The sequence below is a fragment of the Xiphophorus couchianus genome, chromosome 5, assembly GCF_001444195.1.
Source record: "Xiphophorus couchianus chromosome 5, X_couchianus-1.0, whole genome shotgun sequence".
Classification (NCBI taxonomy): Eukaryota; Metazoa; Chordata; class Actinopteri; order Cyprinodontiformes; family Poeciliidae; genus Xiphophorus; species Xiphophorus couchianus.
In genome coordinates, this window is record NC_040232.1 from 23,945,786 (window position 1) to 23,973,414 (window position 27,629).

General features: G+C 38.3%; 1 protein-coding gene across 2 annotated transcripts; it reads left to right on the top strand.

The window, feature by feature from the left end:
- Positions 1-947: 947 nt before the first annotated feature.
- On the top strand, positions 948-27,624 carry LOC114144735 (uncharacterized). Of its 2 annotated transcripts, none has more exons than XM_028017836.1 (11): positions 948-1,096; positions 2,112-2,268; positions 3,085-3,156; positions 3,240-3,316; positions 3,794-3,894; positions 6,731-6,847; positions 10,155-10,229; positions 23,988-24,126; positions 26,339-26,421; positions 26,507-26,603; positions 26,671-27,624. In XM_028017836.1, exons 1-11 carry the CDS (start codon positions 1,037-1,039, stop codon positions 26,836-26,838), a joined length of 1,146 nt encoding a protein of 381 aa, XP_027873637.1. In that variant the 5' UTR covers positions 948-1,036; the 3' UTR covers positions 26,839-27,624. The 2 variants fall into 2 exon arrangements, with proteins under 2 accessions (XP_027873637.1, XP_027873638.1); XM_028017837.1 differs by having other exon boundaries at positions 955-1,096; positions 2,118-2,268.
- The last annotated feature ends 5 nt before the right edge of the window (positions 27,625-27,629 follow it).

Here is a 27,629-nt window from a genome sequence, read left to right on the forward strand (position 1 = left end):
ATACAGCCTCCAAGGGTAAGTGCACTATAAAATCACCTTTTATTCTAGTTGCTAGTCAATTGAGGTATGTGTCTGTCGACATAGCACATCTAATGACTGAAATTTTGTGCCCACTTGCAAAGGATTCTTTTGCAATAGTTTTCTGGATCTGATCTTTCCAGGTTCAAAAACTATTTACATCTTATCTGATTCACATCAATAAAAACAAACAACAAATTTTTCCGTGTCTTACCATATGACTGTACATGACTGCGAGAAAAAAAGAGATGTATTTGCATAAGTTGCTTAAAGTGAACCCAGCTGTCCTGCTCACAATCAGCAGGTTATTATATTTGTTGAGGGCTTGATTGCTTGTAAAGCTTTCAGAAGAGCAAAACCGACAGACAGTAAACACATTCTCTGTTTAAGACTAATCTAACCATATTTTATTGTATGATTACATTGTACTTGCATATTTTATTTGTTTATTTTATCAACCTTTATTTTTTTCATTTGGATTAAAAACTTTTGTTGAAAAGGAGAGAACAAAACAATGGTGATTAATCCTTTTGCCTTTGATACTGGTGTGTGCGGGAGGGACACTGTACTGTAGAGAGGCAAATTCAAGAGCGGATTTGTGGGATACAATGACTCCTGCAGGCCAGTAAAGGTACTGCTGCTGCTAAATGGCAGAGCAGACTTGCCTGGAAAATGGAATAAAAGAAATGTTTTTATTATATGATCATTTATATCTGTAAATAATAATAATAATAATAATAATAATAATAATAATAATAATAATAATAATAATAGCAGTAGTAGTAGTAGTAGTAATGTTTATTATTATTATTATTATTAGTAGTAGTAGTAGTAGTAGTAGTAGTGGTAGTAGTAATAGTAGTAGTAGTAGTAGTATGCATATTATGCGGGTGTTGAGTTAATGTAACTTGTTTAGCATGAAGATTGTCCCTCGCCGGCCCCCGTAGTTTCTCCAGGAAGTCATTGGGTTTCATTCATTCTTGATGTTGCATGGACTTTTTCCGAGGTTCTTTTCAAAATGCGTCGGAAACCAGAACCTGAGGCAGCAGGCAGTGACCCAGTCAACGCGAATAAAAAGGTATCGCATTGTTAGCGGTCATGTAGCGCGTCACAGTTCAGTCCACTGACTGCTGTTGCTTTCAGGAAGCAAATAGTTAATTTTACACATTCAAACATTGTTATAATATATCTACCCCGCGAAGTTTCTCGATATTTTCTTGTTTATCCTTTTTAAAGGCAAGCTACAGGGATATTCAAAGTGAATTTTTATTTGTAGAGAGGGAGAGAGACAGAGAGAGGAGAACAAATGTCAGGTAAACGTGGTAAACATAATGACGTACTGTAGTTGTGCAACACAGGCGGATAGAAAAGTGAATAAATCTTTTGGTCTGCAACCTTTACAAGTACAACCCACCTGTACTTGTCCTCAATCCATTTAAATCACGCTACAATGTTTTAAAAAAAGACAACTTAAAGTCTACTACAGGTCATTTTACAGAACTGCCATTTTGTTCCCATTATTTAAAATAAAGAAAAACAAGGATGGATACATTTTCTTCTATGCAGTGTTGACATTTGTTGAAATTAAAGAAAAAATATAGCATTTCTTTACTATTCTTAAGAAAAAATGTTCTAAAATTCCACTCTGTTCCCACGTTGAGGTTCAATATTTTCCTGTTTTTTTATTTAATCACTCTTGAGTGGTCTCCTTTTAGACTTCTAACTAGGTCCAAAAAACATGTTACAAAAAGTTTTCAACAAACAAACTACTCTCTTGGTCAATAAAAATGATACATTCATAGCTTTTTTTGAATAACTCATCACACATTGTGGCTGACATTAGGGTGAGCTCTTTAAGTTTGACATGCTTCACAGATGCCCCAACTGGCTACCTATAACATTACAATGCTTAAATGAAAATATGTTTTTAAGTTTCTTGTTTGCACGATTCGCTGTACAATTTTCTCAACCACTGTAGATTGAGAAAAGTGAAATTTTCTTCTCCAGATTCTTAAAATCACATTTTGTCATTTATGAAACACTGTCTTCTCCCAATCTTGTCTTCTCCCTTTTTTCCATCATTTTGTGGTCGGGAACAGAGAGTGGAGCGGCCAGCTGACGCCTCAGCCAGGCAGTCCTACAGCTCCATCCTCATCAACTTCGGAAAGTGCTTGCTGCTGATCATGATCGTTCCTCCGTTCCTCAACTATGCATCTCTGCAAAGAGAAGGACAGATGCTCCTGCCAAAAGGTATACCGAATCTGAAAAATGCACTGATTCTGTTTCAAAATTCGTATTAATATGTGCAGGAGATAATTGAATATTTCAGCAGAATTTTTCACATGCGGATACAAGAACCTAATTTTGTACAGATGTTCCTAGGGGCTTGCATTTAATTAAAGAAATGCAAGCACCTCAACAATTAAAGATGGCGGCCGATTCTCAAAGTGTCCGCCCTGGCTCTCGAGGAAAATCTAATTTTTGCACTGAAATGGGTTTTGGTGTCAAGTCATATTCTACATATTCGGAACCATAGAAATTAAGTCTGTCATGATTACAAATTTTGCTGGACGATAAACTGTCCTACAAATTATTGCGATGAACGACAATATTGCCATTTTGAGACCATTTTCGTAATCATACAAATACACCCACTGAAAGACGACTGGTGTGGGACTCGCAAAAAGCTTCATGTTTGGCTTCAGATGAATAGGATGACCAAAGTCAAAAACAAATAATGTGACATAAAGTTCATCCAAGTCAACAAAATATGTAACATTTTATTGCATTAACTGGTTTAAAAGGTTCATAAATGGTGGCCATCTTGAAAAATTACCTTCATCTTGAAATTCAAGTTGATAATGGTAAGCATAGACATTTTTAGCTTGTATCCACACTTAAAAGATGCTTACAGTAATATTTTGCACTATAAAGCATGTTTTTGTTTTATGGAGTCTCTACCAGTGTTTCTCCAGCTGTGGAGGTTTATTAAATTCTTGAGGAGATGAAAAGAGTTCAGCAAAGCCTAATAAAGTTTGATTGATTTATTTTGCTTTGTACTTCCAGACGGGCAGATGGTTGATGTCGGTTTGGGTCAAAAGTTGCATCTTTTGTGCAAAGGACGGGGAAAACCAGCCGGTAATAAATTGTCTCGTATATCATTCTCTATGTTGATTGATTGCTGAGTTTAACTGAGTGCTAACTAGTCTTGTTTTTATTAGTTATACTGGATGCACCAACAGGAATGTCCTCAGACGTCTGGGTCCATGTGCAGGAGAAACTTTCCTCCGTGACAAAGGTGACAAATTGTCATGTTTACGATGTAAAAAAAAAAAAAAGAAGTAAATTATACACAACAGTCAGAAAGAAAGGATTCACAGGGTAGAAGGTAGTGCTGAGCTAAAGCGGTGACCTCTTTGCTCTTGTGGCCATGTTGTTTGCTGCTGTCAGGGTCATGCAGAGTCGGTCCTCGCTGTCGCTCTGTCAGTTCCTTTTTGCTCAGCAACACTCAGCTCGGCAGCGCTCAGGCTGACAGCCTGCCCCATGTTGTTTGTCTGAAACTGTGACCCAAATTAGGTCACTGGCTTGTTGGGAGGAGTGTAGTTACACAGAAACAACTAAAGTAGAACAGCAGTGAGACGCAGAGCAACACTGGCCACTGTGTCAAGATCATTACAGAGCATCTTGGTTGTTAAGGAAGATTACTGTTGGGAGCGTCTCACACATTAAAACCAAACCAAACTTTCAGGGCTGACCTGTTCGTTTGTTCCATCAGGTTTGTACATATGACAGGATGGGACTGGGGTTCAGCAAGCGGCTCATGCAGAACGAAACGACTGGGACGGAGAAAGTCTGGGGGGCGTCCACAACCGGACGGTGAGTACGTTGCATCCAGTTGCCAGTGGTTCCCTAGGTGAAGTCGGAATGTTCTCAGGTACATTACCGTTTGATTTAATCTAATTTGGACCGTTTGGGTCAGATGGGACATAAAAAGTTGTTCCTGTTGGATAAATAAATATTTCAGATAATCAAACTCATTTTAATGTCAAAATGACTCCCCCAACGACCATTGGGCAAGAGATGAAAAAGTCAAATGAGGGGGAAAATAAAAACATGCATTAGTGGTGAATTTTCCCAGGAGTGGCCAGCCTACTAATATTACTCCATAAAGGCTTTGACAACTCATCTAGAAGGTCACAAAACAACAACTGAAGGACTGCAGGCAACACTGTCACCATTAAAAGTCGGTGTTCATGATCAAGCAACACAGTTGGCATCAGTGGGAGAGGTCCAAAGTTGTAAGATACCTGTAATTTAGCAAAGAAGAATGGATCAGAAGTCCCTCAGAATCGGCTCCAGTTAAAACAAACGCTGGATGTTGTTACTGTTAAGAGCAGGTATCTAGGGAGCCATTCATTTTTTTTTTCTAAACACAGATTTCAGTTTGTTTGAATGTCTTTTTTTCCCATTAATAAAAAAAGATGAACTAAAAAGACTTTTTTATTGACTGTTTATTTTTTACTAACATTGAAATTAATGTGGGACAAACACCTCGTCATATCTCCGTAAATAGATTTTAAATTGATATGTGAAGATGCAGAATAATTTCAAACTGCTTTAATTTTTTTTATTAGTTTGTTTAATCCTTCCTCCTTGGAAAAAAATCACTTCATGACATTTACTGCAAAAGCACAAAAAAAGTATTTTTATTACAGTTTCTGGTGCAAATATCTTAGTAATCTTGAAATAAGACAAAACTAACTTTTCAGCAAGATACAGAAGCTTTCTTTAAGTCAATAGTTGTTTAATATTAATCAAAAGTTCCAGTTCCACTGCCAGATATATTATTATGGAATACACTTCCTTTTTTAGTTTCTAACTTTTTTTGAGAATGTTGTGTAGTGTTGGTAAGCAGTTGATGACGTATAAAATATGCAATAATTTCAGCATTTTTTTTAGAAACTTTTTGTTCAGTTTTTGTGCAAAAGTGACAATTTGGAGGCTCGATGACTTCATGCTGCTCACAGAACAGTTAAAAGTTGGACGTCTTTTCATATCAGCTTCATTACCAGGAGGTCAAGTTCAGGTCTGAAAGATCAGAAAATAACATTCTGAGGGAATTGCGAGATTCTGCAAGAGCAGAATAAACTTCAGTCGTAATGTGGGAGACCTTCAGGAAGATGCAGCCGGTTCCAGAGAGTTAATGTGTGGAGCAGCAGCTCATGTGTAGATGGCAGAGGAAACCCCGGCACTTCGTTCCTCTGAGGCTCAAAGCATGGCACGCCGGCGTTTTCAGTTTATGATCAAATATTAAACGCAGAGGGATTCTGCAGAGATCTTTGTCTTTTAGCTGCCAAAGCCAAAGAACGTTTAGCGTCGTAGGCTGAAAGACTGTGCTCAATCAGCGCTCCAAACTGCTGCTTGTTAGAATCCTGTCAAGCAAAACAATCACATTAATAATTTAATTCCCAGTTCCTCTCTTCATCTCAGAGTGTTTCATTGTATTTACACTTGTTACGTGCTGGAAAGAATTAGAGTGTTGTGCAACAGAGAAGAAGAAATATTCAGTACTGTGCAAAAGTATTCACATCCACACACTTTCTCACATTGTAATCACAAAAACGACATGAAACAAACAGCATTAGCTTCTGGTCTGGGACCCCCTTTGCAAGCCTACAGGCAAATCTACAAAATATGTACAGAAATATTGACCTTTAGAAAGTTTTTTTGCGCAGTGTCTTCCACAGCAGGGCCTTGCTATGCTACCTTGAGGACAAGCATGGCAAACAACATTTCAATAAATTGTTTTAACTTATATTTTGTAATAATACTTGAAAAATAGATTTGATTTATTTTTCAAAAAATGTAATTTAAAATTTATGGTTTGAAAATGTATTGGATTCAATTTGTTTTATTTTTAAATTTTTTTCCACTCATCTTCGCTCCAGCTTTCCGAGGCACACCTCTACCGCCCTCTGGTGGCCCCTCCGCTTTGAAAACCACAAAATATTAAGTAATTCCTTATCTGTAAAACCAATGACAAAGTAGAACATTATGAGACGTTCAACATTCTTCCTTTTAATTTTTTGTCATGTTCCATGGAGGAGTTTTCATAAAATAACTGTCATTTTGCTAATTTTGCGACTTTATCCTGGTAATATTAAGACTTTAATTTCGTATTATTTAGACTTTATTGTCGTTCTACTGTATTCTCATTTTACTATGTCTGCATTGTTATAGTATTGTGATTTTATTCTCGTAATTAAAATTAAATAAATGTTTGCCTGGTCCTGATATTCCGCCGTTGAGTCCAAATAAGTAGAATCTGTAAAACACTTTTACCAAACAAGATGGTGGCCTTGGGTGTGCTGACATCACTCTGAACTATGGGAACCCAAGGAGAGCAATGATGGAAAAAATTATTAAACTTTTCCAAAAATTAAATCTTCAAAATCCAAAAATGTGTGTTGACTTCTTCAACCCTTTGACACTTTGAAACCTCTTCAACCCCAGCTAGCTTATAATAGCAAATTCAGGCAATTTTTGTTTTTTTTATTCCTATTAATGATGATGTCTTAAACCTACTTCGATGTAGGTTATTGGCTTCTCCATCTTTCATTCTGGTAACCTTGAGTCGGTATAAACCCTCCAGACCCAGTTTGCAGCTCGCCCTGATTTTCCCGCATAGATTGATGAGCGTGTTGTGTTGCAGGATGGTGGATGATCTGCACCGACTGCTGCAGGCTGCTGGGATAGCCACCCCCTTCGTGCTCGTCGGCTCAGAGCTCGGAGCGCTCAACAGCCGGTTCTACAGCCACATTCACGATGCGTAAGTCTTCTGACGCGGAATCAAATGTTTTAGCTGAAGAAGTCAGACAGTTTTCTAGCAAAAAGTGTATTCTGGGTTTTGTGATTGGAAAGAGGGCAGCCCACTGCCACGGGGAATGTTTCAGTGTGGGCAGAGGAAAGCCTTTACATCAAACAAGGTTAATGAAGAAAGATGGGGATTGTAGTTCTCTTTGTATAACCTCCAAACAAATTAATTGTATTAGATGTGTTTAGCTTCTCCCAGTAAACTGTAATCCTTTCATGTTATGAGAACAATCGGAAAGACTTTCAGTCGGTCTGCAACAATAGCAGATGATTTCTGGTCACTTCCTAAACTTTTTGCAGTGACACCACTGTTGGGTTTTGCAGCCTTTGGAGCTCCAGTTTTTTTGTGGAGCTAATTTCCATTGTTTTCAGATTATTATGATTATTTTTTTATGCACTGTGATTAAATGCATGCTAAGTCACTGCAAAAGGCCTTTATTGGCTTAAAAGGTCATTCATCACTAAGTCTTCTGTATTTTTGCCCTGAACCAAAACACTAAACAAATGAAGAATGTGTTAGAAAAAAATAATGTAAAAAAAAAAATTAAGTACCATTTGCTGTCTAGTGTTACGTATCTCCTACGCTACTCTAAAGCTTCTTCCAGGCCAGTGGGGGAAAATTAAATAAAAACAGAAATGTGGGGTTAACAAAAAGTATATTTAATAGCTGCTTGAAGGTTGTTATTTTCAAAAAGGTACTTTTAATTTGAGAAACAAGCCTAATCTAAATTATTGTTATAATGCAATCATAGTTAAATGTAACCTGATGATTTGAAAACAACCTTCTATGGAGTTAGATTTTCTGACCTGCTACAACACAGTGGTTCACACAAGACTAACCTGACAAAAGAATCCATATTCACTAACTTTCCATAACCACGAACCAACTGATTGTTTGAGAAGTTCCCCTCTGTTCCTGTGTGTTCTTAATATAGATCTTCTGCCTTGCTTAAAACACTTTCAGGTTTGAACTCTATTGAGCCTTCCTGGGGTATAACCCTGTAGAATCCCATATTGTCTCAACTCTTGTTTTGTTGACTTCTCTGCTTGAGATATTTCCCGCACCATGTCAGAACTGTGTGCATTCCCACCGGTTGAAGGCTGTCAGAGATATCACTGTCGTAACAATTTTCCTGTCGAGGATCCACTTTCAGAAAAACACTGTCAGTCTATAAAAATTGTGAAGCTGTCAGGCGTTGCTGGGCCAAATTGAAGCCACTGAATCTGGATGTTGTTGCACTTTCACATATTTAGATTTTTGCAGATTTAAGATGCTTCTTCAAAATTCCGTATGTAAAACTTGCTAAAAAACAAACATTGTTTGTCATAACATATTAACGTTTGCAAAGGGATGGTAAATTTCTGGATATCTGTGATGGGAAGTTTGGCTTGTAAGTTTTGCAATTATAGAATTAAAGAGATTTTATTTTTAAATTAAGTAATTAATAAGAAAAAAGTTAGACAAACTGGATCAAGCCCAAAGTAAAATATGAACATTTTGTTTTGTCATAGATATCAATGTAAATTTGTGGAATAATGTAATTAAAACTTAATTTGCCTTCATGTAGTCAAATGAGCGACTTAGAGACGTAGTTTGTAACTTTAATTTATCTACATATATCTTTCTTATATACTTGTTAGAATAGTCACCATGTCCTGACAGTATAACATCAGACAGATAATCAGTGAAAAATTCGAACTCCTCTGCTTTCTTCTTGTGGTCCTACAGCCATCTGCAGAAATGCAATTCCCCTAATCAGAAACAACCAGAGTCAGGATTATGTAATCAGGCTCATGTACATGCTGCTCAATGTTGTAATCGTGAAGACACAACTTACCATTCCAGAAAAACGGTTTATCTGCCATCAGCGGTGGCCATGCTAACTAGCTTTAGCATTTGCAGCAGGGGGGAACTAGTTATAGCGTAGCAGAGAGCAAGGGAAGGGTGTGTTTTACCATAGATAACAATGTCAATTTGTGGAATAATAAAATTAAAACTCACTTCACCTCAATGTTGTCAATGTAGTTAAGGTGGAAATTTTGTTTTGCCTATGGCAAAGCAAAATGTTTACAGACCGCTACAGATGTTTCCTGCCTACAGCCATCACTGTCTATAATAACTCTTTGACGAATTTGTAATTACTTTGACTTACAATAACATTTCATTTTCCTTTGGGTTTAATGAAGTAGTTTTGAATTTGAATTGAACATGTACATAAGGATGATTGACAGCGCTAAAACCCTCCTCCTGGGTCTGATTGGTTGTTTCTGATCAAGTGGTGTATTTCTGCATATGGCAGTACGACTACAGGGACTAGACTTTTTTTTCCCCACACAGATTCTGTCTCATATTATGCTGTCAGGCCATATTGACAGTTTTAATAAATATAAAAAAAAAATTAATTGTTTATAAAAGTTACATACTGGAGCTTTAGAAGTACGGAGTCAATAAATGGTTTTAGAAATTAACAGTGCATGTGATGGAGTCAATGCATAGTGAATGCTTATTTACTTTAAGAAGTGTGCATGTGATAGAGCAATTGGATAGATATACTATATCATAAGTACAACAACTGAATGTTTCAATCAAGATTATGATAAATTTTGTGCTTCCCCAAATCTCAAATCCTCATTTGTGGACATCCTTTAATATTTTATATTTTATTATTATTATTTCCATTGATTCCCTATTAAAAAATTTGCAACTGTGCAAATTCCCAAACTTTTGAAACTCTGCTTCTGATGTTGAAAATGTCTAAAATGTTTTAGACATAACCTGGATTCCCTCAAATCCAGGTTATGTCTAAAAAGAATTATTATTTATTTTTTTTCTAAAACACGTTTGTTTGCTTTACCGACCCGGTCAAATTTAGATTTTGAGTTAAAGATGGTCCAACACCACTTCCTGTCATCTGGCATAATTCAGTCAACTCACCGACAACTCGGTGATCAACACGTCAACTTCTCCGCACCAGGCTGAAGGATTTAGAGCTTTATTTGCCACAATGTTTCTGTCGTTCAGAGAGAGAGAACGCTATTGTTGATGAATCCTTTCCAAATGGAAATATTACCTCAAAGTGCATGGCTGCCATAAAATGACAAATCTGCATCATGACAGTGGGAACGGTGCCATCTATTTCACACTCATTACAGCGTAAAGTGGTCCAGCCTAGTTAAAGTCTTACCTCATCCAAGTCTACGTGTGTGTGTGTGTGTGGGTGTGTGTGTGGGTGTGTGTGTGTGTGTGTCATTGTTGTCCTCAGGCAGGTGTCAGACCTGGTGCTGATAGATCCCATCCCAGAGGACGTTTTTGAAGAGGACCAATGGAAGGAGTACTGGTGAGTTCATTGGAGACTCTTTGTCTGCGAGAGGAGGAAGAGGTCGAGGGGTGAAGGAGCTTGGAAATAGATATTAGGAAGAAGTGAAGAAACTGAGTAGAAAAAGGCACAAAGTCCAGGGTGTTACGTTTAAAAAGTAAAAGGTTTAAAATTAAAGGCAGCACACAGAAGTGACGCTATGTTTCACGTGTGCATGTGATTGTCGTCGCTGGGTGGGGCTCATTAACGTGATTAATCGGAGGCCCAGGAAGCACATTAGCCGGCTGTAGTCTGCTGGCCTGAAACAGATGAATGGAAGGATGGGGGGAGGACAAAGTGTTGTTGGGACCGGGTTACGGAAAGTGTAATAACACCGCTTTAATCTGCGTGGCACGATTCATGTTAAGTGGCAGTCATTGTCGCAGCACATATTCCATTATTCTGTAATTATCATACATGAGAGTGCAGAGGAGGAACTGTTGATTGAAATGCCAGCTACGCAACACTTGGTGCCTTTCTGATCGGGAACAAGCACAGTCTGTCCTGTGTGGCTGCTGAGCGGTACGACGCCACTCCAGATTTTTGCTCCGAGTGTATAATTTAGTGAACTGTCGAGAGCTTTTATATTTCACTGACAGCCTAGCATCCAAGGGGCGCCTGATAAACACGTTTAAGAAAACGCATTGTTGAGGATTTTCTCTGTTGTCAAATGTTCAGCCTGAAAGCCCCTCGGCGGATGGTTATCTCGCACAGGCAGGTTCCTTCATTCGAAAATGTTCAAGTGTCTTATCAGGTCAACGTTGAAGTGCTTGCACATGCTTCACTCTGTTAGCTCACGGCAAATGGGAAAAGGTTTGTAAAGTAGCGTTATGTGTTTGACAGTCTCTCTTGGTGATGTGCAGCCCATTAAAATGAATCCTAAGTGATTATTTACTGAGTTCTCTACATTCAATTTAACATATAGCCTGATGGTTTGGCTCATCCACAAAACAGGACTGGTCCCAACTGAAACAAACCATCAGGACTGACCTTCCCTTCATTAAGGACTTATACAAGTCCAGGGAATATGGACAGCTAACATCTCAGCAGACCCCACACATCCTGGACACAAACTCTTTAGACTTTGTGTGACATTTCTTGTTTGTGCACATAGTAATGATTAAGAAATTTGATTCTAAAAAGTAGAGATTGCTATTGGTCAGGATATTTGATGAATTGTAGAAAAGTCGAATGATTGCTACAAGAAAAAAGAAAACTCTGAAATTTTGAGATTATTCTAAGAGATATTCTAGAAAAAAACTTGGAAAAGTCCTTGTTTCAAAAGTCAAAATTTCAACTTTTGGAATTCAGAAATGTTCATGTTTTTTCTAGACAATTTCTGAAAATAATCAGAAATTTCTTTTTTTTTCTAGCAAACTTTGATTTTTCAAAGTCAGAAATTGCCAAGTTAATGTCAGAGATGTTAAAGTTTCAGAGTTTTCCTCTGGCAAATTATCAACTTTTTCAACTTTCCTTGTTTTATTTTTCTAGAAAATTTCTGAGGTTTTTGGCAAAAATGTACTTCTGCTTTCTTTTTTTCAATCTACAATGGCTCTAAAACACCCTTGTATTTATTTTTATATCTCATTTATTTAGCCAGCCACTCAACAGCCTGGTTACACAAAAGTAAAACAAATGGGAAAAAAAATTCAAATTTACAGATCTAACTGTGACTTGTAACTACAGCTCGTCTTCTGTTCTAATAATCAATTCCTAGTTCTCCTTCTTAAAACCCAACTCTGTGTTTTGCATGCGTTGACGTTATGCATTGTGCAGTGTCAGCTAGAATTCCTCACTAACATTTAATATACGTGAAATCCAACAATAAAAAAAACCTGCAGTGAGGAAAGTGGTAAAGGCGTAATAATTGAGTTATGCCCATGAGGATGTTGCACGTCCAAAGACCACTATTAGCTTGTGGCTTATGTAAGCGCGAGTCAAGCCAGATAAGAAATGGATCCCTGAAAATGGCCTAATTTGTATGTGACTCAAAGTGGAGCAGCACCATTTATCAGGGGTATGTGTCCAATTATCCTCTGATTAATAGGCATTCATTTAAATGAGAACATGACTGCAGCTGCAATCCAATTACTCGGTGCAAAAGCAAAGTAGAGATGAAATGAACCAAAGACTTACATTTAGTTTTTGGGTGGAGAGAAAAAAAACCCCTTTCTATCATCTCCACTTTATTTCCATTCGGGGAGCAAAACACGTTTCACAACAGCTCTTTCTTTTCCTGCTGACGGCGTGGATCAACTTCAATCTCAGCGTGTATTAGCTGTCAAAAGTCTGACAGCGTTTGGTACGTTGGGTTAAAGGAGCAGGACGGCACCTGAGCTCTGCTCCGGGACCAGTAGGATTTCCACATCAAAGAGCAGCTCGTTAACGAAGGCTCGCTCCTAAAGCCACTCCTCTTACAATCTGCAGAACGAACTGCCACCGTCTCCTGAGAAAGGTGTGTGTAGGTATTCTCTGCTGTGCGCCGGTTTTGTTAAGGGTCCACTTCTTCGTTTTGTGGGGTTTGAAGACATCACAGCTGGTGTCTCAGCTCCTTTCATGCGGAGGTTATTGGGCCTAATGATGAATCCACGGCAGAGATCAGGGGAGGGTCGAGTGTGTCTTTGGAAACGCTGCATGCATGACAACACCCTCTTTGAGAAGTGACAAGTTCACAAATAAGAATTTCGGAAGCCTATAGATTTTTTTGATGAATGTTTGTAATTGTTGTTTGAACATTACTGTTAATTCACTGTAAAGTCTGAAAGTGGCTCATAAATTTGGACTAATTTGAAAGATTCCTGTTAGGGGTACGCCAATAAATCCACCCAAATTTCCTTAATTTTTGGTGATGGGCGACTGGACAATACCTATGAGAATCGGATCTTATCCACAGATCGTATCAACCTTTGCAAGTGTCTGAAAATCTGTCCCGTTTTGCATGAGAGAGTACTGACAGACCGACCTGCCCACCAGATCACCTCTGAATCTGAGCGGTCAACAACAGTCACCCCACTGTTGCACACTTAGCAACTTTTATCATTATATTTTGAGACTTTTCAGGCAAAATTTTTTATTTTGGCCAAAACTGGAATCGTCAGGTCAAGCTTTTTACAAATCTATGATCAGCCAGACAACTTCAATTGCTGCTCCCCAAATTCCTGTATCTCTATAAGCTTTACACATCTAGAAATGTACAAACATTTTTACATAATCTTTCCTGTAAAGTGAAAGATTAGATGAAGTACAATGCAAATTTTTAAGTCTTGTCAGATTATCAATTGGTTTTGGATCTAGAAAATTCTAGCTTTTATTGAAGCTATTTCATTACATGATCAGTTGTATGTTTAGAGGTATGTTGAGGACAATGAGAGATGTCAGTTTTCCGACAAATTTCCTCGCTTTCCCTGTCGTACAGAAAGCTACGTTTTGGTTTCATCAGACTGGAAGGACTCAAATTTGTTGCAGCTCATCCAGTGGGAGTTTGGCTATTTTTCTGCTTATTTTATTTATAATTAAGTATTAATACTTAAAGGTACTATTGGTACTACTTATATTACATTTGTTTAAATTATTTCTGTGACTTAAAAGAACTAGATCGGGCTGCCAAATCCCTCACACTTTGCTTACTTTACAATTTTTCCTCTGCAAGGAAAACTTCTCAAACTGACACTTCACGATCAGTTTAAACATGAGACGAAACTGTGATTGTTTTTATTTGTCTTATAGAAAAAAAGAACCTGTACAAAGACAAAGGATTTTTAAAAAGTTATTTACAAAGAGAGCCTGTCTTAGTTCCAGGAAAGCTACAGTAAAAATAGTTGGAACAAGGTCAGAATTTAATCCTGAAAAGGTTTTAAAACTGCAACACACTTCAGTACAGATTGGTCGTCTTCATTATCCGTAGAAATTCTTGCTCGTTGACTTCTCAGTCACCATCCAGGTCGGCTTCGTCGATCATTTCCTGCAGCTCTTCATCAGTGAGGTTTTCTCCCAAACAGAGAATAAAATAGCACCTGTCTTCATTTTGTATTTAACAGAAAGTAAATAACCACATTTAATCCACAATCTGCGAGTGCCGAGAGTGTAAAACTAATGAGCGCCATGGCAACAGTTCTTTGTTCAGAGAGCAGAAGCAGCAGGGAATACTCTTCTCTAATGGAACAGTCCTCAGATTTTAATGATTGCTGATTGGCTGTTTTAATGGAACCTCACTGAGTTTAGAGCAGCTCAATTTTCACAAGAGCACCACTTGAAGGTTTCCTCGTCAGCTCCTTGCTTTTAGTGTTAGCCGTTATGCTTTGATTGATTTGATTTATTTATTTATTTTTTTTGGTTGATTTTGGACAATTTGAATTTCTAGGCAGGTAGTTTCTCTAAAAAGTATTCACCCCCCTTGGATATTTTTTACTTTTTGTTACTTTTACAGATCAGTCACAATCAGTGAAATGGGGCTCTTTGGACAGATTGTTTTTGTCAATGTCGAAATGAAAATTGATTTCTGCAAAATAATAAAAAAAATTATAAAAATATTTAACATAAAATAAGTGAATGCATTAATATTGTTTTTATCTAAATATTTATTTTACATAAAAAATAAAATAAGTTTGCAGTGCTGTGATTGCAGCTAAAGTTTAATGGGACTGAATAATAATTCAGTCACTTATTTCATGTTAAATATGTTATAAATTTGCATTATTTTGTAGAGATACCTTTTCATTCTTGCATCAAAGGTGTTTTGTAAAAAAAAAAAAAAAAGTAAAAAAATAAAATCATTATTGTAAAAGGATAAGACATCCAAGTGGGAGAATACCATCAACAGTCACTGTAAAAATAAAAATAAATATTTTTTTATTATGTTTAAAAAATAATAAAAACAACTCCGTTAGCCCTAAAATATAATTCATAAATAATACAAACTGAATAAAATGAAAACATATCTCATAAGAGACTAATTGTAACTCAGTTTCATTTTGAAGAATTGATAAAAAAAGGAAGTTGAGTTTATTCCCACGAGATCCAGTCCTCAAAAGAAACATTGAGCTGTGTCGAGGTTAATATTTATGAAGAAAAAGCTGTTCTGTATTAGATTGTTAAATTATTCGTACATTTATTGAACTCCTTTCTGTAATCAATCGTTAATTATTCATGTTGAAAGAAGAAGTGGCGGCTATCAGCGTAAGAGGAGGAGAGGGAGCCCAAAGCTGTCTGCCTTAAAATGGGCTAATTATGTCAGAAAATATTAACGTTGCTGCTGCAGTGGTCAAGGAAGTCTGTTTTAAAAGAAAGGGGGAAAACTACAGAAAAAGACGACAGCCATTGTTTTTTGTGTGTGTGTACACCTGAAAACAGACCCAGAGGAATCCCATCAGGTGACGAAGCCTCACAGCTGTCTGCGTCTGGCTGCAATTATGACCGATTTATGAGTCTGGATTAGAAGTGACACTTTGCAGCTCATTCATCAATCTGCCTCGTTAATACGCTCATCAAAACCTGCTCAGAAACACACACCCTGTCAGCTTCACATAAACACTAAAGTATGATACACGTGTGTGTGTGTGTCACCCTGTGTTACCCTCCCAGAAAGGCAGACATCTCTACCCAGCTCTATAGGACAGACACAACTGTTACTTTTAGTTAGATCGATAGATAATAGATAGAAAGAAAGATTGTTACATATTGATATTTAAACATTGTGGTTACAGCTATAATGTTAATGTGGTTCAAATCTATAAAGTGGTGTTGTTCTTGTGACCAAACCTGTGAAGCTATTGGTGTACTTTAGTGTGCTGTACTGGTGCAGACTTGTCAAATAAATTAGTAATTCAGTAGATTTATGTCTGTGTTTAAAAAAAAAAAATTCTGTCAATTCAGAATTCAGATTCACTGTTTTTCTGTATTCGATCGGTAAACCAAGCCTGAGATATCCGCATCAGTATCAGTAGGGAAAAAAGTGGATCGGTGCATCCCCAATTTAGTCTAAATTAAATAAGCGTTCATTTGCAAAAATTAGTTATTCATTGTTGAGTGTTTTTTGCTCTTCAAAAAGTCCGTTTTCCTGTTGCAAAGCGGTGCGTGGAAAAAAACAATCTGCTCTGTACTCGGCTGTAGAGTTATTTACATCTGCTTACGGCATGCAGCACATTCCACTTATACTATAAATTAAAAATCAAAATGCTGTGTAAATGGGTAGTTTAACCACTATTAGCAGAGATAATCCTCAGCTGTTCTTTTCTCTCAGTCTGTCACTTACTTCTGGCTTAATTGGATCGGTATCGGACAATACTAAACCTCAGATATCGTATCGGTATCAGACAAAAAAATGGATTGGTGCATTCCCTAGTGGAAACTCTGCTTTGGTCATTTTTGAAAGTACAATCTGAAACAAATGAGTGGAATGGAATAAAATAAAAGAACAGCACCCATTAAGATTAAGATTAATTCTTATAACTAATATTCCTTAATAAGATCTTGTTACTTTATCTAGACATTAGAATTGAATGATTGAAAGGTTATTTCATTTACCTGTATATTCATCTGTGTATTTATACAGCATCTTTCATTTTTTATTAATTTTTTACTTAATAGTTTTAGCATCATTTTATTTTATTTCATACCCCATGTGTTGATTGGGAGTAGGAGGTTGTTCAGTGTTGGTTGGAATGTATGTTTTGTATGTTTTATATGCAAAAACTCAGTAAGTTTTTAAACAAGTACATTGTTTTTTAAAAAAACCTGCTTTGACTTTGTTCTTGAGATTGGAAGTGAAGCGATATAGAAACACGTTAAATTCTCCGTGTCTGGTCATTTTGTAGCGGTCCGCACTGTGAGCCTTTAGCATCTTCCTGTGTGTGTGTGTGTGTGTGTGTGTGTGTGTGTGTGTGTAGGTGTGTGGGGGGGTGTGCACGTGTGTTTACCCTGGTGTAATCTATGCCAAGTGGAAGAGTTCAGAGGAGGGAACGGCGTCTGCTGCGGTGCAAGAGTGACACCTTGTGTTCGCTCTCAGCGTAGCAGTTTAAACTTTTGCAGGCCTGCTCCTGCAAAAAGGAGCCTGATTAGAATCGACTGGGTTGTTTCTGAAGTGGCAGCTTTAGGTCTGACTGTGTGAACGTGGTGGAAGCTGAAGCCGTAGTGATTAGGAATCAGAAAGTACAATAATTGGAACTGTTGTCTGCACTGGGGCAGCTGTGACTCGGATGGCAATCAGAAGGTTGTGAGTTTGGTTGCATCTTCCCACATTCCCTGCCGATCGGTGTCTGATTGTGAGAGATGGAAATGCAGCCAGGAGGATTTGACTTATAGGGATCTGGAAAGAGCTAATTAAGCTCAATCCGCTTGGCAATTAATTTTTCACCATAATAAACCATAAAGAAACTGAAGCTGACAAAAGCCACAGGTTGACTAACTCGGTCCTAAATGTAAAAAATAAACTGCAACAAACATAAAATGTAAAATAAACAATAAAGCATGATGTCGTTCAGAAGACAAACCATAGAATTAGACTTCATAGATCCGCCTCTGTGAATCAAATACATGGTTACTGATACAAGATCCAGAATTTTTTTCACTATCGGATCGATACAGATATAAACATCTGCATCTGTAATATTAAAGTAGCCATTTCCTAAATAATGAAACTCGGCACATGTCTGCCTTATATAAATACTAAGTTCTCTTTATTTTTCCAAATTTAAAAAGTGGCCGTTTCACGTCACATCATGTTTATGCTCCTGTGAAACAGGAAGTCATGGTCTGCTAATTTAAAGGTTCATCTAGACTTAAGAAGTAAGATGTAACCTAGAAAACAGCAGTTACATGTATCTTATGGTAATTGTTAGGGATGCCAATAAGTGGGGCTCTGGTTATTCTGTTAGACACGGTTGCTTAGTAATAAATGCGTGCATGTTTTCCAGTGTGAGATTATGCTTCTGCAGAAAAAACATGAATTTATTTATGCCTCTTTACACGTCTCTACCAAGGTGCTGTGTATGTAAACAAAGGTGTTAGTTTTTACAGAACACCATAAATGCTTGTTTTCATTCCTTCTGCATCATTTTCCCAGGACAGTATCAGATGCAGTTTCTTAACAACATAATCCCAACATGACTGTATAATTCAGTTCAGCTTTTTCTAAAAGTACAAACAACATCCACTCCTGATTTTATCTATGTATTAATGTAACGGTGTATTTATTCAGTAGAAGAGCAGCAGTTTTCCCTGTTTTTCCCCCCCCGTCTAGCATGTGATGTTAAAAATACATAATGAGGGACCTAGTTGTACAACAAATCGATGGAAATGGGTCTGGTTCACAAGGTGACACCATGGCTGCTCTGTTTTTCAGCTGGTTAGACCAGAACAATCAACTCTGCACTTATACTCATAGTGGGTGTCCTAGTCCCGTTTTGCAGGATTAACAATATATGTTTACAGTTTATAACAGGTGAGTTTTTAACGGACATCCATTTTACATTTTTTCATTCCTTTCTTTTTTGCACTTTTCAGGCTTGTTGCTCGTATTTGTGTTCATTTCCATGTCTGAACTCCATCAATATGTAAAATGTATGAAGGAAAGAAAGGAAGAATAAAATCAGCACAGAATACTGTCAAAGCTTGTTGATAAGTAATTTCATATATATATATATATATATATATAAGAAAATCTGGCATCATTGCCCTATTATATCCATACAAGGTGAAAGTAGTAATAACAAAGTGTCCAACTGGAATATGAGCTTATAATGTTAGCTGTTTGGAAAAGAGATTTTTCTCGGAAGGAGCAGATTTTTTGCTTTCTTCAAACTGTGTCACAGAGATAGTTGTATAACAAAGCCATGAGTCATTTTGCAAAAACATAGCATTAGTGAACAGAAGCAGCTGAAAGTCTTACTTTTCGACACAAAATCCGTTTAGGCCCCGTCCCACCATACAAGCTCTGTAAGTCTGCTGTAATGGTTAATTATCGTGGTATAATATGCAGAAGGAAGGCTTGGAGAAAACCATTCATTTTTTACATTTTATTTAAAAACATAATATTTAGACACAGGGAGATGTTTTGTTCTAAAATAAGATGTTAAAGAAGAAGTTCGAACGGCACATTTTCTTATCTGAGAACATTTTTGCTCACTCCTATCCCTCCGATGGAGAACTTTTTGTTTCAGAGAGGCCTACTTCATATTTTGGAGCTCCTTTTGGCTCCAAAATATGTCATTTTTACATCCAGTGTTTTGGTTTTTGCCTATTAAATATCACAGTGCTTGACTACATTTATCATTTGTCACAAACAGCTGCGCTAAATATAAACAGCAGTGAACAGGTGAATTTATAAAGACATGCCATCATTTGGGAAATCAAAATCATGCATTGTTGCATGTAGGGATGAAACGATTAATCAGATTAATTGTGAGGAATCAGTTGTTGAAGTGATCGTCAACTAATTTAGTAATCGATTAATTATCAACTGGAGTACACGTTCTTAAAAAAGACAGTTTGCTGCAAAAAACAAAACATAGTCAGAGCAGTAATTAAGCTAAAACTGTCCAAAAAATATCTGCAAATATCCTTTGCTACAAATGATGAACTGTACCTTAGAGGAATGCTGCTTTAGTTTCTTTTCTTATGCAAAAAATTTATTTCATTATTTGTTTACTTGCATATTTTAATGCATTCCTAATATTGTTTAAGAAAAAGCTTAATGTGCAGAATGTGCAATTTCTTTATCCAATTAAATTATTAATCGTCACAATAATTGAAGGAATATTTGATTGCTAAAATAATCTTTAGTTTCAGCCCTAATTCCACTGGGTGTTTCTGTCTCTTTAAGTGAGAGATTTCAAATTTTGAGTATTATGTATTTATTGGTCTTACCAGCACTTTGTGTTTTTGATCAACAAGTTTCCTGTTTTTAAACCTCCACTGGTGGAATTTAGTTCAGTGTTAATTGTTGCTGTGTTGTTTTTGTTTTTTCACTTTTTGTTGCAACTCGCTGTAAAATTAATTGCCGATTAATCGTCACACAAATCGACGATTAATCGAGACTGAATCTGAATCATTTTATGCCCTTTGAAGCGTCTAAACTTTGATCCGAGTCACACGACATTGTTATATTCCATAAACAATAAGAAGGACCACACTGTGTGGGTCCAGTGAGAGGACAAAAAAAAAAAAAAGAAAGAAATCGACATTTTGACGTAACAGTAGAGCCTGGTGTTTAAATGTTCCACGCTCGCTGTAATAGTTGGTGTTTTGTGCGTGAGCACGCTCTCAGGTAACAGAGGCCCTGCATATGGAATGAGATGGTAATGAGGAGGAGGAAGAGGAGGAAGAAGAGAGGAAGACGGAGGGGGGGGAGGCTTATCGCTACGGGGCCAAATTCCGACAGTGAATTGCGTAGTCGTAACAAAAGTAACAGAGCGTCCATTCAGCCTGCACTAATCCAGATGGGAAAGTCAAACAGCAGAAAGTCCACGGCACAAACTCATTTCATCACTTTATTAATTTAGATATTGCCTCCTCGCTCCTGTGGGGAGGAGAAAAAAAAAGAAAAAGGAAAAAAAAAAGGGCCCCTCTGAAATGACCAACATCGGTGAGGCGTTTTGCTCTACATGGTTCCCCCACTTCGTCTCCTCCCGTTATCTGTTTAATTCATCCCACCAATCTTGGCTGTCTTTACCCACTAAATTTCCCTTTGACACGCATGCCTTGCCTCGCATAATCCTCACTCAGGGGCAGAATTAAAAATGGGGGGGGGGGGGGAAAAGGAGGCAGGAATGGGACAGGTGGCTGGAGAATCCTTGAAATAATGTTTGAATGCCAGACCTGGGGATGATTTGACTAGATTGGAACTGGCTGGCAGATAGGGAGAGACTTTCCTCTGCCCGTTTTTTTATCCCCCCCATCCCCATCTTTTTTACTTTTTAAAAAAATATATATATATATATTTTTGGAACCATGTGGTACGCAGAAGGGTGACAGGTGGAAAATGTGCAGAGACTGAGATGTCTTTTAAGAGCCGGGTCGAAGAGTCGGCTCGAAATTGTGGTGCCAGAATGACTTCAGAGGGAAACTGTGGAAAGGAAGATGAAAATGTCAAAACGTCACTCTTCAGAAGTCTGATACACAAAGTTTTCTCTGTCTCACGAAGACGGGGAATTATTACATCCCACTTGTTTCATTCCCCCCCCCCCCTGCTGCCTGTCCAGAAAGGACTGCTGGTTTTTTTTGCCTTTCTATGAATATGGCAGACATGTTATCTCAGTGAGTAACAGCTGAATATGTTCCCCGCAGTTTGGGGCTTTATCTGACCAATCACAGCTGACACACTTTGTCGGAGCCATGCCTGATGTATCTTAGCTGAGGTTTATGTAGAAATGTGTCGTATCAAGCACAGGTGGAATGGCTTATTTTACACATGAAAGGCGCATGATAGCAGCGCGATAGGAGCCGAATAAAGAAGTGCTGAAGAATGTGACTTGTGGTTAAAAACCCACCGACTTTAACTGTGGAGCTTTTGGATCAATGTGGTGTAAAAAGAGCAACCCATCTGTCAAATATAAATACTTTATTGATCCCAAAGGGAACTTAAATGTCGTGTCTAATTTAATTAAAGTTATTGGAGACGGTGATGACTGTGGTCAGGAAAGATCTCCTGTAGCAGTCTGTATTACGATAAATTTGACGAAACCTCTGACTGAAGACTTTGTTTTTCCATTGCAGTTTTATACAGAGGATGTTCAGTTGTCCATCATTTTCTTGCCTTTCTGCAGCGATGCACCGATCTGATATTAATATCGGTCCTGATATTGAAAAAAATTCTAGATCGGGTTTCCATAAGGGCAGATCTATCCAGTCTAATTCTATGCTTTGTGCTCTGAGTGACGTCGCGCTTTATTATTTATTTTACATCATAGTTGGAATTCCTAATTGCATTTTCTGAGCCATTTGGAAAAAAACATTTGTTGCAGTTTATTTTTTACATATTTGAGCAGGTCAGTCTGATGTTTTAGTTTGTAATCATTTCATGTACAAACTGAAACCTGTGGCGCCAGGGACGGAGGTCTTTGATTTTATTGTCACTTTCTCTGAGCATTGATTATTGGTTTGGATGATTATGTTTGGAAGTCCTCTTGTTTGAGTACTTAACAAGGAAAACAAGGAGTACGCAAAGTTTTCTTGCTGATCGTCAATATTTTCTTTTTTTATAGCTTGACCTGCTGACTGTTTTTTTGTGTGAAAAGTTGCTAAATCCAGCAGCAAATTCACTAAATTGGCAGCATGGAGGTGACTTGTTAACCGCATGGCTCTCACAGTAACAGGAGTATCGCTGATTTTCAGGCCTTTGTGGATCATTCGATAAGATCAGTTTCTCATGAAAGTATCGAGCATTTGCAGATCGCCCCACATAGAGGAAATTATGACCAGTCTGTCTGTGCTGACTTACAGTACATAGAAGTCTTAATGTTTTCTGAATCCAGCCTTACTGGATTGCTTCTGTGTCTTTTGATCCTGGCCTCATCTTAACACACACCTTCATGCTCCAGAGCAACAAACTCCTGCTTTTATTCAGTCTGTCACACTTGTTGATCATCAGTTAATCAAGTGCTGCTACCTTCTTCCATACAAACGTGTTTCTGTCAAATTTACCTTAGATTTTAATTGTTTAGACTCATGTAGGACCAGATCATTTTTTAAAAAATGTCTGAGTTTCCCTACTGTGGAGCAATAAAGGACATTTATATTCTATTTTCTACTCCATTCTGTTCTAATCTATTCTAAATTTGAAGTCTAAAAATGTAAGAGACAGTAGTTTCTTTTATTTTTCCTGTTTTGGGGCTTTACTGAAATAAAAATCAGCCTCCCTGTCCTCATGCCTTCCAGGACTGTAGCCTCCGAATGCAGAGAGTGATTCATCAGATGTTTAAACTGAGAGCATCTGAGATCCAGATAAGGCAGAACCAGGGACGAGGCTCTCGGGACACGCGGGGCGACGACGCGCTCGGCGCCGGCTGCGTGTCGGCACGGCGACGTCGGCAGCTGCCGCGCCTCGCTATTGATTGGGTGCCACAGGCTGAGACCAGCCAATTCAGAGCACCAGTGAGCCGAAACCGATTGGGCCTCCTGAGTTACAAAATCCTGCAGCTCTTCTTCTCTCATCTGCCAAAAAAGGGAGTTTTTAAAAAAAATTCCCAGGCAAATGTTTTCTGTTTTTAAGAACGTTGGGCAATTTGTTCAACTGAAAAGGCAGCATAGCATGAGTTTGACTTACTGATGGGTTATCGTATTGTTTATCGTTTATCATTTATTGTGATGAATTTAGTATTATGATGAGAATTGTGATTTATTGTTGTCACGATAAATTCCAATTAATGCTGTTTAAATTCCTCACAAAACTGTTAGGACATTTAGTTTGACTATTTTCTCCACTGTTTGTTTAATGACAGCATCAATAAATTAGAAAATGCGATTAAATCCTGTCACTGTTTGCATCAGCGATAGAAATCACACTTCTTTACACTTCAGTTGAAAGTAACAAATGTAATTCAAACCTACTCTACGCTTTATTATTTGGTGCATTTCTGTCATTAATAAACAGATTTCTTTTGCCTCTACAGATCCCAAAGTGTGTTCAGCCAAACTTTTGCTACTGATTCAGCTAAATCTCCTCACTGGACAAAATTGATGAACAGAAACCCGCCTCTAAATTGTGTGTTTCTGTTGTTTGTTTCAACTGCTTTTCTTCCTCCTCAGGTACGGGAAGCTGCTGCCGTCACTCCAAGCCCGGCAGTTCTCGGCCGCCACCGGGCTGAGCCGCCTGCTGATCATCCTGGGCGCCGTTGAGCCGATGCTGAAAGGAGAAAATGTCTCGGAGGAAGTCATCCAGCGGCAGGTCAGGACGGCCTTCACAGCTGCAAACAACAGCAAAAAAAATCTCAAACTTTTTCAGAATTGTTAAGGTGAAAGAAATGTCTTCTAGGTGGCTTTTAGGGGCGTTGGTCTCCGGCGCATCTCACCAGATCTCACCAGAGAGTTCTGGTTTCTAGTGCAAATATCTTAGTTTTATCATATTTCAAATGTGCTAACGTTCATGTAACTTTTCAGCAAGATATCGGAGCTTGTTTTAAGTCAATAATTCCTTAGTACTGATGAAAAAGTAGTAGTTCTATAAGCAGATTATTTAACTTGCAACAAGACATTTTCCCATCTTGTCAGTGAAATAATTTCCCAATGGAACTAGTATTTTCTTCATCAATATTAAGGAATTGTTTATATAACAAGCTCTTATATCTTGCTGAAAGTAACTTGTTGATTAGTACTCTTGAAACAGGACAAAACTAAGATATGTGCACTAGAAACTCGACCAAAAATACCTGGTGATATTTTGTGTTTTTGCAGTGCACAAGGCAGAACGTTCCCCGTTTCAGCCACAGGGTGGTGCTAGCGCGGGAACAATCGCCGCCTCCCCCCTCTCCTCGAAAGCAGAGTGGGCGACTGTTGAAGGAGCGTTTCTGTCTCCAAACCGTCAGACACGCCGAATCACTGCAGGACGCCACACGTCATTTTTTCTTAATTTCTTTTTTTTTAATAAACGAAAAGCGAGGCCGGGTTCGCCTGGGACTGACACGGTGCTGCAGACTCTCCCTGTCTGTCTGCTGCTTAGAAAGCTTCCTCACAGGTCAAACACAGTAATATGAGCGATAAGCTCTTTGCTGGGTGCTGGCATTTAATTTAAAAAATACAAATAAAAAAATAAAAACTTATTAGCCTGATATTTGCCCTTCTGATTCTGCATCTCTGCCATTTTCTGAAGTGAAGGATGTTAGCGGTTTGTTAAGACGCCTGCTGGCAGCCGCCCACCATTTGATGGCAGCAGCGATGGAGGGGGGGAGGGTATTTCAGCTTTTCAAGTATTACAGTTGTTGCCAAGGAGATAAGGACATCATTGTGCTTGAATCCTCCAAGGACCTTGTCGTCAGGCCAGGGAAGGTTATGATGTGCACACAGAGCCCAGCTGAGCCAGAGCAGATGTTTGCTACAACGTTAATAACTTCTAAGGCAGCCGGTCCAGTAACTTCTGGATGATGAATGGAGGTAAAGAGAGATCGGCTCGGTTTCATAGAGTTCAGCTTGTCTCTGAAGTCCGTAAGCTCTGACTGACCCGGTCCGCAGTCACACCAGGGTTTCTGCTCCACTCGACTGCTGGAGAATGAGATTATTAGGAGTTTTTTTATTGTTCGTGTTCTGATCAACCCTGAGGTATAAAGGGATGTATTAGATGGACTTCAGAAAATGATGGAATATTGGAATTTGGTCACAATAACTAATTTTACTGGACGATACATTGTCCCAGAAGTTATCGCAATAAAAGATAATATTGTTTTGAGACCATTTTAAAGTAATATTGGTAATATCCGAGTAGTGCAAGAACACATTCTCAGAGCTTTGTCCTCGAAGGCGGGGCTAGGTCCAATCAGGCATTTTGCACAGCTGGAGATTAAAGGATTTCTCAAACATTCATGAAAAGATGAAAGCAACACTCCAGATATGTTTTTGATGAGGGAATAACATTACAACGTGATGTAAAGCTCAAAAAAGTCAATTTTACATAATAATACCCCTTTAAATATCAGTGATCGGCCAGAACAGTACAAAGCTAGAAGTCAAATCATCGTGTGGCGTTTTGCTATTCAACAACAGTGTTATTAGTTAGTTGAATTAAAAATAAAGTTTATTATGCTTCTCGGTCCATGGAGGACTTTTGTCCTCTTCTCCAGACGGAGCGTTGCCATGTTAGGCTGCAGCGACACAACCACACCCAGACAAATCTCCACCAAAAACAAACAGAAACCTTATGCACATGTAAACTATTTGAGATCATTAAAAATGTTTATCAGATGATGTTTTTTTTTTTTTAAAAAAGCCTGAAAGTTGTACATTTTGGTGCTCTTTCAAAATTAAACTCTTGATCTTGTTGCTGGTTTTAAAGATGAATGCATCGCCTTCTCTAAAACAATCAAATCAGGATGCTCATCTTCGTAGGCAGAATTTCTCGGCCTAATTTATTTTGAAGTCAGGCTAAATTTTGTCTCTCCTCCTGACAGAAGTACCTCCTCAGTAACCCCGCCCACCAGAGCAGCGCTGTGGACGAGCATTACTTTATGAACGAAAGCGTCGCTCAAGTCGGGTAAGACAAACACGTCTGACATTGTACCTTTTCGGATGTTAAAACCAGAAGACACTTTTTTTAAAACTGTTTTTGTGCTTTAAAGGGACATCACAAAGTTTAAGCCACTCTCTAGCCGGATATCGGTGAGCATGCTCACTGGGGATTCCTTTGATGAGCAAATGCCTCAACACCTAAACCAAGTGAGTTTCACTTCCTCCTGCTATAAACCAACGACGCTTATGCTAAATCACATTCCTCCCGCACCAGATGGTCGCCGAACATCAAAAGAGGTTCCTGAAGGAGTCCTACCCATCGGCCAATCACGTCCACATAAAAGGAGCAGACCGGCGAATGATCTACAAGAAGCCATCTGCCGTCAGCCAGCACCTGTGGAAGCTCGTCAGCCAGCGACAGGCCGGTCCGCAGAGCGAGTGACCCGCCAGAGAGGAAGCCGTCGCCACGGATACGGGGGCCGAGCAACGCCTGAATAGGTTATAGATACCCACTAAAAATTTCAGCCGGCTCGTTTTGCCGTTCTTCGTGGAGACCGTCTACACGCCGCGCTAAGGTTCATCAGAAAGTCAATTTCAGGGCCTATTTCTGCTTCACTGGAAGCTTTTTTTTCTATGAAAAATGAAAATGATGAAGCATTTTCTGTCTTTGATTCATCAAATCTTCCCAAGTTGTTATTTCAGGCTCTTTGTGAGATTGGCCAGTGGCAAAAAAAAAAAAAAAAAAAAAAAAAGACTACATGAATCTTATGGAGGGGAGGGGCGACACATGCACCACGTCACCGTCCAGCTTCTTTGTTTTCTTTAACATTATGGCCCCAAAGCACTGGTAGCTTCAGTTCCTTTAGCTTCATATATCAGAATTCATATTCACACGCATTAAACGTGGACTTTGAATATGTTCTTTTGAAATCCAAATCTTTTTAATCAGCTTTCTTAATCCAGATATGCTAAAAAAAAAAAAAAATTAAAAAGAGCAAAGACCACTGGTTTATCCTGAGGATTTAAGTTTAATTATGACACCACATCAAAATAAAAATTTCCAACAGATCTGGAATTTAATTCCATCCATATACATGCATAGCAACAACGTTTTAAGAAACATTTTCTCCCATAATCAGGACATTGGAATGATCATTTTACATCAGTATTCCCCACTGACCGCCCACCCGGCTTGTTCATCAGCAATAAACTTAATTCTCGTACAGCGTCTTT